The 13,336-nt window shown below is 46.1% G+C and overlaps 1 protein-coding gene across 1 annotated transcript in view; it reads left to right on the top strand.

Moving 5' to 3' along the window:
* Positions 1 to 13,336, top strand: part of MYO9A (myosin IXA) — a 175,142-nt gene that overhangs the window by 82,077 nt on the left and 79,729 nt on the right. Inside the window, exon 9 of the mRNA XM_066559101.1 lies at positions 1,073 to 1,162. Within this exon, the coding sequence (XP_066415198.1) occupies positions 1,073 to 1,162 (90 nt within the window). The remainder of the gene's footprint in view (positions 1 to 1,072; positions 1,163 to 13,336) is intronic.

Here is a 13,336-nt window from a genome sequence, read left to right as displayed (position 1 = left end):
ACCTCTATGTTTCCCATTTTCCTTGTCAAAACATAAATGGTTTCCCTGTGATAAAAATATGGCCTTGGATGGCTTCAGGAATGTGGATTTTGAACAGTCAGAGATGTCCAGAGGAGGTCTGGTGCCTGCATGGAGTCCTTCAGGTAGGATAAGCAGTTTGTAGAGATTTCAGTGCAGTTTCTCTGTGTCAGTCCACATCCATTAATTCTGGGCTCCAAGATTCCCACCCAGCCTCATGATGTCTTTTTTGACTTGGAAATTTAATGAAGATCAGTCAAAGTCTTTAGGTCTAACTCATTTATTCTGGGAGAGAGGACACCTGAATTCCTCAAAGTAAGACGGTCTTGATTGGGAAAGTGGCTTTTCCCCAACAGCTGCAGGTATCACTTAATTTGTCAGCACTGTTTTCCTCTTTGCTGAAGTGTCTGTGTTTGCACAACTGAGTTTTGTTCTGCAGACCTGTGAGGGCTGATTAGAGACTGTCACCTCGCCAGGAACTGGGGCTTTAGGAAGTAAACATCCAGTGCCAATAGCAGAGTAAATATCAGGTGCTTTTCCAAGGGTTTCTTCTTCCTTCTGACTCCTCTCCACCCTTAAAAGCACAAAAAACCCCCTCCTTCACTTGGATATCTCTGAAACTGATGACACTGCTTGGCTTATTCTGGAGTAATTTGTATGATTTCATCTTGACAGCGCTGGAAAGTTGACTTATTTTGCCAAGAGAAAGTGTGGGAGGGAGGAGCTGTACCGGGAATAAGGAAACCAATGGGATATTTCTACAACTGGGATGCTGAATGCAGAAAATCAGGTTCCTTTGAATACCCTGGTGTTAGGTTTCTGATGCTGGGTTTATGTGCTGAGTTGGCTCCTCCCAAAGGCATGTTTTTACCCATTGAACTTAACTCTGCAAAGGCTGGCAAAAGTGTTGGTGGTTTATTTTTTTTTTAAATTAAATTTTGCTATCTGAATGTGTTTACACTGAATTTTATTTTAAGTTTAGCATTTTTTAAACTGGATTTAAAATTAAAAAAAATCACTAGAATAATCATTAACATCTGTACTTTTGTTTTAGGTGAAAGAAGAGATGCTGTTCGAGGCCCTGGTGACCAGAAAGACAGTGACAGTGGGAGAGAAGCTGATCTTACCATACAAATTGGCAGAGGTCAGTACATGATATTTGTTATTAAAAGGCAACTCTTGGAATGGTTTTCATTACTTTGAGATGCACACTCAGAGTTTTCTTTCAGTTTTTATTTATTTATCTCAAAATAATGTCAGAGAAGCGAATGGGTGTCCTAATCTAGGAAATTATTGACTTTTCTTCAATTCCAATCCTGGAAGGCAGGTTTGTACTTCATTCTGATGGTTTGTAAGTGCTTTAATGACTTGTGGTTGTGTGAGAGTTGTCCAAAGCAGAGCTATGCATTGCTGAGTGTGTGTGGGTGCAGGTGTTCATCTCCAGATGTCATTCCTTAAGCTGGAGAACTGATTCCTCAGCACAGTGCTGACCCAAGACTCCAGGGAATTTTTGCTGCCTTCTTGAGTGCCTGTGGTAGTGTGGCTCTTCTATGGCAGGAGGTGCAGATCTCCATAGGAGATTCCCAGTAGCTTTTCCTCAGACCCCTCAAAACCTGGGCCCTTGTGTGATGCTTTGGAGCAGCCACAAATCCATCAGCTTCTCTCAGACTCCAGTGTAGTTATATGGGATTTTCACGAATTCTGAATTCTATTCTGTGGCTGGTAAAGAGAAACAATTTTTTTCCTCTTATATTCTTCAAAATACATCAGTTCTGTTCTGCTGAACTGCTTGTTTTGGCTATTTCTGCCTCTAATCTTCTTGTATCCCCCAGATTAGGAACACTGAGCATCACACCACACTTTGTCCCTCTGTTCCCTCTTCTTGTAGGGTTGTGTGAGAATTCAGAGCACCTTGAATTTGAATAGCATCTAGAGCAGCTGTTGTGTCACAAATAACTAAACACATCATGTTGTCACTGGGGGTCTGCTGGAGATAGTTTGACTCCTTTTTTCATGGGGGAAAAAATACATTTTCTCCCACTTTGAGGGTGTGTTTGAGCTCAGTAACTGTTACTGAGCTTTAACCTTTAGAAATGAAGTGTTTGTGCAGACGTGAAATGTGCCCTAACAAAGGGCACACAAGGGCTCTCTGGGTCTTTGTGATGGACATTTAATCAATGTGGTGTTTCTACTTTTTTCCTTCATCTTGGGCACAGACATAAAAGAAGTGGCTAGAAAAGTTTAGAACTGAGCTATAACTGCCCTTCTGCTGGAGGGACCTTAGAATATCATAGACTGGGCTGGGTTGGAAGGAGCCCTAACGATGGTCTTGTTCCAAGCTCCTGCCTTGGGCAGGGACAGCTACCACTGGACCAGGGTGCTCCAAGCCCCATCCAACCTGGCCTGGAACACTTCCAGGGATGGGGCAGCCACAGTTTCTCTGATCAACCTGTGCCAGGGCCTCACCACCCTCACAGGAAAGTGTTTCTCCCCATGATCCCATCTCTGTCAGTTTGAAGCCATTCCCTCTTGTCTTCTCCCTCCAGGCCCTTGTCCCAAGTCCCTCTCCATCTCTCCTGGAGCCCCTTTAGGTGCTGGAGCCTTCTCTTCTCCAGGCTGAACAACCTCAGTTCTCTCAGCCTTTCCTCACACCAGAGCTGCTCCATTCCTCTGATCACTCTGGTGCCTCCTCTGGACTCTCCAGCAGCTCCTGTGCTGGGCTGGGGCAGCTTTTCAGGTGGGGTCTCACCTGAGCAGGGCAGAGGGGCAAAATCCCCTCCCTTGCCCTGCTGCCCAACACCTGCAGTGTATTGACACTGCTGGGAACAGTCCTACCTTCTGCTGAGCTGGAAGACACCTCTTTAGAACTAGAGTGGCTCAGCATGAGTTTCTCAAGTGCTTTCCCAAATGTTTTTGGTGATATGGCTGCTCCCAAATCCCAGGTGTCCCCTTAGAAAGGTTTATCACCACTATCAGTAGAAGAAAGGAAAGATCAGGGTGTGGTGGCTGTGGGAGAAGAGAAGGAACCAGGCTGCTTTGGGAATGGTTGATGTGATCTCCATGACAAAATCATTTTGGAAGAAGCTGTGAATTGTGTGAAGATGAGCACCTCCAGTGCCTTTTGTTTACCTCCTTACTTACATCGTCAGCATCCTGACCACCAAATTTTATCCAGCAGTGACCTCTCTCTGAGAGCAGGTTCACTGCTCACAGAGCAGAATTTGAGATGCTCCAACTTGAACCTCCCTGTGGTAAGAGGCCTTCTCCTGGTCTTCCTCTGGCTCAGGGAGTAGGAGGAGTGACTTAAATTCAGATCTGTCTGAATCAGGAAGGAAGAATGGGATTCATTTGACATTTGGGACTTCACAAAGACTGCTGATGTCTGATAATCCCCACTCATGACTCACTGGGCTCTTGGGAATCAACGGGCTGGTTATTCCTGTGTATTTAACAAAGGAGCATTATAGTTGGCTCCAAGGGATGGAGCCATTGAGGGTTTGAGGATTTGCAGACATGGGTCTCCCACCACGACCTCTGTAGCTCATGGGCAGCTGCCTTTCCTGATGGATACAGCAGCTATTTTATTCTTCAGATGCCTGTGGGTTTTTCCATAGCTTGGTACACTGAAATTTTCAGTGGGGTTCGTCTGGAAAAGTCTCTGCTCCACAGACTCTCACAGAAAGGATTGCATAATGTCATTTTGGCATGTCCTTGCTTCTTCACACTGTCAAGAAGAGCAGGTGGGATCTACCAGTCTTCAGGTTGCAAGAGAGGTGGGAGATGCTACATCCTTGGAAATGTCCAAGGCCAGGTTGCATGGGGTTTGCCCATGGTATGCAATGGGTTGAGACCAGTTTAAGACTTCCAGCCCAAACTGACTGGGATTCCACATAAAAAGTTTGAGATTTAGGTTTGGGATGGGTTTTGAGCTTTGATGAGGTTCCCATGTGCATCTGCTCCATTCTGGAATGTGCTTGGCACAAGGGCTGACATTTGCCCATCCCTTTCATCAGTGTTGGAGCATGTGGAGATGACAACTCTGTGCAGAAATGCTTTTCATGGAAAGTGAGTGTGATCATTCCATGATCCCAGCCTGGCTCCTGACAGATTTGTGCCCTTAGGGTCCTGCTGTGACAACTCTCACCCCCTTTAATAGTCTTGAATGGGCAGAGTTGCCTGAAGGGGTCCTTCCCTTTGGTATTTTGGAGGTTTCAGAGCTGAGACTGGAGTTTTATTTTCCAAGCCAAGCCTTTTCTCTTCCCCTTCTCTGAGCTGCAGCCCCGGAGCACATGGAGAAGCTGACTTAGTTGGATTTGCAGTGATGTCACATTCCTGGCTGGCTGCACGCTCCTGCCTTCTTGTGTGCTGATTGGAAACGCAGTCCTGTGGTTTGGGGCTTTTTTTTTTTTAGAAACAGTGGTTTGGACACTGGGCAGCTTGCTTGAAACATTCTCTTTCAGTTATGAATTGATACCAGACTCACTGCTCCTGGTTCTGTTCATCTCTGCAGTAATTTGGGTAAAACTGCATCTTTTATTCTGGCCTGTTTTGGGTAGAAGGTACTGCAAAGTAAGGACAGCTTGTGGATGGACATCATGGAATCACAGATGGGTTTGAGTTAGGAGGGACCTTAAAGCTCATCTCATTCCACTCCCTGCCATGGCAGCAACACCCTCCACCAGCCCAGCTCGCTCCAAGCATTGTCCAGCCTGGCCTGGAACACTTCCAGGGATGGGGCACCCTGTGCCAGGGCCTCTCCAGCCTCACAGAGAGGAATTCCTTCCCAATATCCCATCTATGCCTGCCCTCTGGCAATGGGAAGCCATTCCCCGTGTCCTGTCCCTCCATCCCTTGTCCCCAGTCCCTCTCCAGCTCTCCTGGAGCCTCTTCAGGCACTGGAAGGGGCTCTTGAGGTCTCCCTGAAACCTTCTCTTCTCCCAGCAGCTGGAAGCCTGCAGTGTTGAAGGTGAAGCTGCAACTGGGAACCACCAGTAAATAAACCTGTTCATTCATATTGTGCTTCCTCTCTTAGGACTTCTTGATGGTTTTGCCCCAGGAGTTGAGTTGGGTTTTTCCCTCAGGAATAATGTGCCATTTTAAAGTTAGGCAGAAATATTGATTTTGTCAACTCCATGTTTCTTTTAATAAATTCATGACTTTTTTGATTCTTGCCCACGTATTATTATTCTGCTGGATGATCTTGGAGGATCCAAGGACTGGATTCTAATACCTAAAGGGGAAAGCTCCAGAGTGAGTTTTTACAAGGGCCTGGAGTAACAGGACAAAAGGAAATGGCTTCAAACTGAAAGAGGGCAGGGTTAGATGGGATATTGGGAAGGAATTCTTCTCTGTGAGGGTGGTGACGCAATGGCACAGGTTGCTCAGGGAAGTGTGGCTGTCCCATTCCTGGAAGTGTTCAAGGCCAGGCTGGACAGTGCTTGGAGCATGGAGCACCTCACCTAGTGGGAGGTGTTGCTGCCTGTGGCAGGGGGTGGAATGGGATGGGCTTTGAGATCCCTCCCAACTCAAACAGTCTGTGAATCTTTGATCTAGATCAGGTATCAGGTTAAATGTAACACTGAAGTCCAGTGAGGAGGTGGGATTCCAGCAATTAAAATCAGGGTCTCCTGTGTGCCAGCAGTTGCAGGTCCCATTGTCTTCAGCTGAGCAAGTTCTTCCCAGCAGAGAGAAGATTTCATTTTACTTTATTTTACCCAAAAGTGTTCAAGGTATGTGGCACCAGCACCTGCACGAGCAGGGCCATAGGTAGGAGCAAATAAATAGTTGTGAGCCAAACGCCAGGATGGGATTCTAAGTGTCCCAGTGCCCATCCTTGGGGTGTTACAGGGTTTGTGGGATGAGCATGTGGTTTTTCAGGAAGACTCCACAAAGCATAATGTGCTTTTCTCATCGTTCAGTAACTCATGGTTTATTGTTTAGAGGTTGTGTCTGACCATGGTATTAACATTCAAGTACATCCCCATGTCACTGGAGCTACAGCTCTTTCTGAAATTAAGGAGAGGGCAGACAAGGGGAGATCTGGTTTTACAGGGAAAAATCAAGACTATTTTGTTTTGCCTCTCATGGCTGTGGCACCGATGGCAAACGTGCTTGATTTGGGATCCTGCAGGGAGCTGCCATCCTCTCTGGCTGCACCTCTGGCAATCAACAACACCACATTCATAAATAATGCTTGCACTCATCTCTGGCAGCTGCCTCTTATCTCCTGAGCCACAGTGGCTCATCTGCCATGGAGCTGCCTCTGGAACCATCCATTTTCCCTTTTATAGCACTGGATGGTGTTTTAATGCAGTGCTTGAAACAACTACACAGTTTGGGCGAGCACAAAGGTTTAGAAGCTTTAGGCTATAGATAAACTTAGGGAAAAGGCTGCACAGACATGAAAGGCTGCACTTGTGTGCTGAGGTCTTGGGCTGTTGTCCAAAACAGCTGCCAAAGACTTTATGAGAAGTGAGATGGTGCATTAATGGAGCCAGCAGCACTTCATGGGTTTGCAGAGAAATCACAGTGCAGCGTGTGGTAACAGTGAGCTGGAAAATTCCACTTATCATCTAGCAATGGGGAGGACCCTTGGAAAAGGTCATGGGTGCAATAGAGCCATCAGTGGTAGTAGTGGTGCTTGGACTATTTTGATTCAGATCTGCCTTGAGAATTGGGCATCTCTGCAGCCCCAGCCATCTTCTCCTTGATAAGGCAAAATACAGCAGGCATGTAGCTGAAAAAGGGAAAAATGGGATTTTAATGGCAGCAAAGTAACATGCTGTGGGTTGCTGTTGCCCCTCTCAAAGTGCCCCTCAACTTCAGACTCTGGGCTCTTTTTTCATACATTATTATTATGTGCATTTTTGCAGTTATACTGAGGTAGGAAAGTTTCACAAGCCACAGTTCAGGTATTCAAAAAAAAAAAAAAGATGCTCTAAATATCGAGTGATTTGGCTGATATTGGTAGGAGACACGAGGGAGCAGAGCACTTCAGTCACGTCTTTGTGGAGAACTTGGGGGTTGCTAAAAATCTTCCTCTTGATCCTGTTTGTAATCTGAATATCATCTTAATCCATGCTCTCCTAGGCCACATCTGTCTTCCTGCTTCTATCTAAATAATCCAAGGAATTCAGGTTTTTTCCATCTCTGCTCACTGCAGGTCTCCAAGGCCATTAGAACATGCCTTGACTCATCCACTCAGTTAACTCTCTTAAATCCATCTTGGTTGGTGGTTCCATCCCTTTCCATCATGCTGGAGACAATCCTGAGCTCCACAAGCGTCCCTGCCTGGTTTCCATCCCATCTGTTCTGTTTATCAGGCTGGTGTCCAGCACCTGCTTGTCTGTTTTTCACCAGTCTCTGCATTTTTTCCCTGTTTTTCATCCAATGAGACAAAACTCATTAACAAAGTAAATACATCTGTTAGCGAGCTCTGTTTTACATTCCTCCAGAAAAAAAAATAAATTCCATGATGTTTTCAATTCATTAACTTCATTTAACCAATACAGTTGATATTTCTTAAGCAAGTGACTTTGCTAATAGACATTATTTTAGCAGATCTTTATAATTTTAAGCCATTTGTGATCATGGACATTTTACCCTAAGGGTTAGAAAGCATTAATTCACACTTTTGGGAGAAATCTGATGCGAAATTGTGTAACAGAAGGGAAATAAAAGATGTGAGACAACTTCTTGGTCAACAACTGACCTGATTCTTGCCTTCCTTCAATTCTAGAGAGCTGTTGGGAGCTGGTTGTTTGTTGTGATGGATGTCACTATAAGCACGCCCTGTATTTAACTGAATGTGTGTTCAGAATTGTAAGTGGAAACAGGGTGTCTGAAAACTCAGAGGAACTGAAAGGGACAGAGTTGTACCTCCAGCAAGGCACTGCAAGCAGCTCTTGGGGAGCAGATGTTGGGCCAGCAGCCCCAAACTCCCCCAGAACCTGGGCAGCAGGGAGAGGGGGGATTCTTCCTCTGAGCTGCCTCAGCCCCGCGGTCCCCAATATCAGAAGGATGTGGAGATGCTGGAGAGAGCCCAGAGGGGGGCATGGAGAGGCTCCAAGGGCTGGAGCCCCTCTGCTCTGGAGCCAGGCTGGGAGAGCTGGGGCTGCTCACCTGGACAAGAGAAGGATCCAGGGAAACCTCAGAGCCCCTGCCAGGGCCTGAAGGGGCTCCAGGAGAGCTGGGGAGGGACTGGGGACAAGGGATGGAGGGACAGGACAAGCGGGAACAGTTTCCTATTGCCAGAGGGCGGGGATGGATGGGATATTGGGGAGGAATTCTTGGCTGTGAGGGTGGGGAGGCCCTGGCAGAAGTTGCCCAGAGAAGCTGTGGCTGTCCCATCCCTGGCAGTGTCCAAGGTGAGGTTGGACAGTGCTTGGAGCAAGCTGGGCTGGTGGAAGGTGTCCCTGTGCATGGCAGGGAGTGGAAGTGGATGACCTTGAAGCTCCTTTCCAAGCCAAACCTGTCTGGCATCCCATGATCATGTCTTTGTTCAAATGGCCAGGTGCTCTTTAGCAGCTGGGTGCTCCATGCTGTTGTTACATGGCTGTGGAAGGTCACCATGGAACTGTTCTGTGACTGTGTCCAGAGCACCCAAATTACAATTAAATCTGTGAGATGCTTTTCATTCTGCATAAATAGGTGCAGCTGTAAGTGCATGTGAAATCAACTCATGATTAGTTGGAAAAGCAGTGATGCAGTTCAGGTCAGATTTACAAACCAAAATATTCAGGCTCCTGACAATCTGAGACGTGCAGAATTAGGCAGGGGGTGACCGGCACTGAACTTTGTGTTTTGGTGACAGCAAAGCAGGAGAGAAAAGTCCAGGTGTTCTGGAAACATTTGCTGAGGGCTCCACAGCTTTGCTTTCATTGTCCTTTCATCCTCTCCTGTTCATTGTCTCTGGGTCTGTGCTGGCTCAGCAGAGCCAGAGAGACTTCTTGGAGTGGGAGGAGAGTTGGATTTGTGTCCTTTGGGAGAAGGAGAGAGGAGAGAACCTTTGGCCAGGAGTGGTGGGCCAGACACATCTTTCTCTTCTGGTGCCATAAAATCATTAGATTTTATTTTTTCACGTCACCAAGTGTCATTTTACCTGGCCCTTCTTCACCTGGGATGAATTTTTGCTGAGGAATACAAGACACTTGGAATGACCATCACAGGATGGTTTTTTGGGATGATAAACTCTGCTGTGTTAGGGACTTTAAATCAGGGAGAACATCTCATTTTCAGCACAAACATTTAATTTTCAGCCCCATAACACTTAATTGGCAGAGACACAAGGTAGAGAAGCCTTGTGGAGTGAACTGTAATGAGTCAAAAAAGTATTTAATTACAGCTAAGAACTGAGTGATGTTTCATTCTCTATATCCTTGTAGTGGGACTGGCTGATGCCTTTTGCAGCCCATTAAAAGGGAGAAGAAATTGAGTTCCAGGGCCAAATGGCAGAACATTACCTAAGATATTAAAAAAAAACAAAAAAAACAACAAAGGAAAAGATCATAGTTGCAATTAATCACAAGCCTGAAAATATTCAAGGAGAGAAAGTGGGAAGGAGACAAAATAATTAATAGCATGAAGAAATGAAAATTCTCAGTCCTGAGGTACGAGGACAGGGACACTTAATGGAACAGAAAGCAGCAGAACTGCTGGAAGCACCTACTTATCCCAAAACCCATTAGCTGAGGAGACTCATTGTCACCACAGGTTATTAACATGAGGAGCTCAGCAGGAGCCCTTTGAAGAGCTGCTATGTTGATGAGTGGATTCAGAATTCACAGAAAAAAATATTAATGGAATAAAACTGAAAGCCCACAAAGCTTTTAAGAGCCAAGCAACTGTCTCTGCTTCAGGACATGAGGGCAACCTGGGAGGGTGGAACTTCAAAAGAAACCTATTTGTGGGATGAGGTTTCTCACTTTTCCCTTGGAAATGCACATCCTCATGTGCAAAAGCTGCTGCAGTCACTCTTCTGCTCTGTGCCACCATGGAAATTCCTGTGTGTTAACTGTGTTCCTGCTCTTTATTTGGCACTGATGTCTGGGAAAACAAGGAAGACATTGGGATTCCAAGATTCCTGAATTAAGTCCAAGATCAGGACTTCAGGAAGGGAAATGCTGACTTTCCATGGATTGCTCTGCCTATATTCCCCTCCAGCTGCCAAAGCAAATCCATTCTCAGCTCTTTAAAGGATTCTTTTAATTACATCTGATTACTCAAAAGATGCTTTATTGTCACAGAGTTCCTTTAGTTACTTAAATTTCTACTAAAATCATGTGAAAAGTTTTCAAGGAATGCAGACAAACCATTCCTGGGTTCGTTAGCCAGCTCTTTCCACAAGGGGTGTAGTTTTGGTACATTTGCTTGGAATATGGGATTTTCATGTGTAATCCCAATCTGAATAAATTCAGGTTGATTTTTTTCCTCAGCCAAGGGCTGTTGGTCAGTGGTTGAAGGAGGAGGAGGTGTGGAAGTTCTGTGGCTGGATAGGGTCTGTTGCACAAGCTTTGCCTCTACAGGGGTAACAGCTGAGGTGTGATGAGAAACAACTTCTCTTTGGGGAACCTTGCAAAAAAAAAAAGGTAAAAATAACCTGGAATGATGATGATGATGATGCACTGGCAGAATGAGTTTGTCTACACTTGCCCTCTGCTTGGGAAGGACCAATCTCAAGGCAGGATTTGGCTTTTAAAGGCTTGAGGGCTGGTTTTGGTCATTGATTATTGGACTCCTTGGTGAGGATCCCAGTACTTTGTGCCTGTAAGTGCTGAGCAAATTTCCCTAAATGTGTCCTTCTCACATCAGGTCACACAACTTCCTCCTGTGACACAAAGTAATTTATGAATTGGTTTTTGTACTGGTTTTGCTGTGAAAACATGGGTGGAATGGGAGCTCAGTTTGTGCTGTTGGCAGAACAGACTCTGGATGCACCAAGGTGGAGGAAAACACATTTTGTCATCAGTGGACCTTTCAAACTTGGCTGCCTGGTGGCTCTGTTCTCCTGCAGCTCTGTGGTGGGCTCAGGATGGCTCTGTGTGAGCATCTGTCCCTAAGGGATGTTCCACATGTCTCCTTTCATCATCTTCTCCCCAGGAGAAGCAAGAGCTGCAGCCTTGTTTTCTGGAAGGGTTTAATTTCATGAAGAAAGTGAGTTTTTTTCCCTTTTTTTTCCAGTTTTGATTTGTTACAGATGACACTTTCTAACCACAGTGCCCAAATCCAAAGGCTCTGAGTGAAATCTTTTTAGGAAGATGATGCTCATAACTGCCTGCCTCCACGGTCAGCACTCAGAGAAAATCTCTAACAAGATTTGTGTTGGTTTCCTTTGCTCCTGGCTCTGCTCTGGGGGCTGTTTCTGAAAAGCATAACCACAACGTGTTCCAGTCATCAGCTGCACAGTGACAATATCAGAGACAAGACTTGAAACCAATTCTAAAAATAAACAGGCAGGCTCTGGCCTGGGATGGGGATGGGAATGGGAGTGGTTGGTTTCCCATCTGCCCTTTCCCAAACCTGCCTGCCACCAGTGGGGACTCAATAGCTAGATCTTCAACACAACCAAAAAAGATTTTCTTATTGTTTTTATTTGAGGTTTTCCACATAATTTTCCATGTTTGCATCCATCTAATGAGAGGAAGGATGAGTAAGGAGAGAGCAGTTGCAGGAGCACTCTGATACTTTCTGTGCTACTCAGAAGTCACAGGAATTCACAGAAGCACACAAACCATTGCATTGGGAATGTGTGTGAGATAGTGTGGGGATCACAGAATCACAGGGTGGTGTGGGTTTAAAGGACCTTAAGGATCATCTAATTTCACCCCCTGCCATGGGCAGGGACACCTTCCACCAGCCCAGGTTGCTCCAAGCCCTGTCCAGCCTGGCCTTCAACACTTCCCAGAATGGGGCTTGGAGCTTCTCTGGCCAACCTGTGCCAGGGCCTCTCCAACCTCACAGCCAAGAATTTCTCCCCAATATCTCATCTAACTCTGCCCCATGGCAGTAAGAAGCCATTCCTCCTTGTCCTGTTCCTCTAGGTTCTTGTCCCCAGTCCCTCTCCAGCTCTCCTGGAGCCCCTTCAGGCCCTGGCAGGAGCTCTGAGGGTTCCCTGGAGCTTCTCTTGTCCAGGTGAGCAGCCCCAGCTCTCCCAGCCTAGCTCCAGAGCAGAGGGGCTCCACCCTCAGAGCATCTCTGTGGCCTCCTCTGGGCTCTCTCCAGCATCTCCACATCCTTCTTGTGTTGGCCCCTGGGCTGGAGGCAGCTCTGCAAGTGGGGTCTCACCTGAGCTGGGCAGAGGGGCAGAATCCTCCTTTCCTGCTGCCCACACTGGGGAATCAGCCCTGGGGCATGGGAGAATTTGGGGCTCCCAGAGCACACAGATAGCTCACATGGAGCTTTTCATGACCCAGAACTGATCTGCCACTACATTCAGCCCCTTGAGTGAGTCTGAGCTACCCCTATGTGTGTGTGTGTGTGGTTTCCTGCTGTTCTGCTCCCTTCCCTGTTGTGACCCAACATATTTGGTTTCCATGCCCATCCATGTTCTGTGTCTGGGATGAACCAAGCAGCCTTTGGGGTTCCCCCTTGGCTCACAGGGGTGAGACAAGCAGGATTAGGGGTTTTTTTTTAAAACAGAGGCTTAACACCCAGAGGAAAGTGCTCTTGCAGGATATCAGACTCAAGCCTAATCCCTGACTTGGCATGCAGGAGTGTTATATCATGCTTGGGCGGGAGAAGTATGATGTCATTTTCCACACTCATATTTTATCTGAACATCTTATTAAAACCCTGTCATTCTCCTGGGTCATTTCCCTAAAAGAACTCAGATCATCAATGCACCACTCTGGCTTCAGCCCTCAAGAAAGGTTTTTTAGTGATTTTTATGTACAATTAAGGAGGAGGAAAAATATCTTTAAGGGCATCATTGAAAGAAAAGGAGTGAAAAATGCTTTTTTAAAATTTTGATTACAACAAAAAAGAGGAAAAGCTGGCTTAAAAGTAGTTTGACCATTCTGTAAAGGTTAATTTTAATGCTTTAATTCTATAAATGTACCTGCAAAGGAAGTACTTTGAAAAACAACAACAAAGCACTGAAACCTTGTGCTATCTCTGGCTCCCGCCCTCCCGGCTGGCTGCCACATCCTGGCAGAAACCTTCCACTATCACCCTGGAGCTGGGAGGCAGCAGGTTGTCCTGCCAATGGATTTTATCCAAGGGATGCGAGTGTCAATGATGTTTTCCAGAACTTAGGGGTGGATTTTCCAATGAGAAAAAATAGCCTGTAATGTCATTCCCATACAATGCTGCGTGGTGCCCC

Source organism: Molothrus aeneus, chromosome 13 (assembly GCF_037042795.1).
Source record: "Molothrus aeneus isolate 106 chromosome 13, BPBGC_Maene_1.0, whole genome shotgun sequence".
In the NCBI taxonomy this organism is placed as follows: Eukaryota; Metazoa; Chordata; class Aves; order Passeriformes; family Icteridae; genus Molothrus; species Molothrus aeneus.
This window is presented reverse-complemented; position numbering and strand designations above follow the sequence as displayed.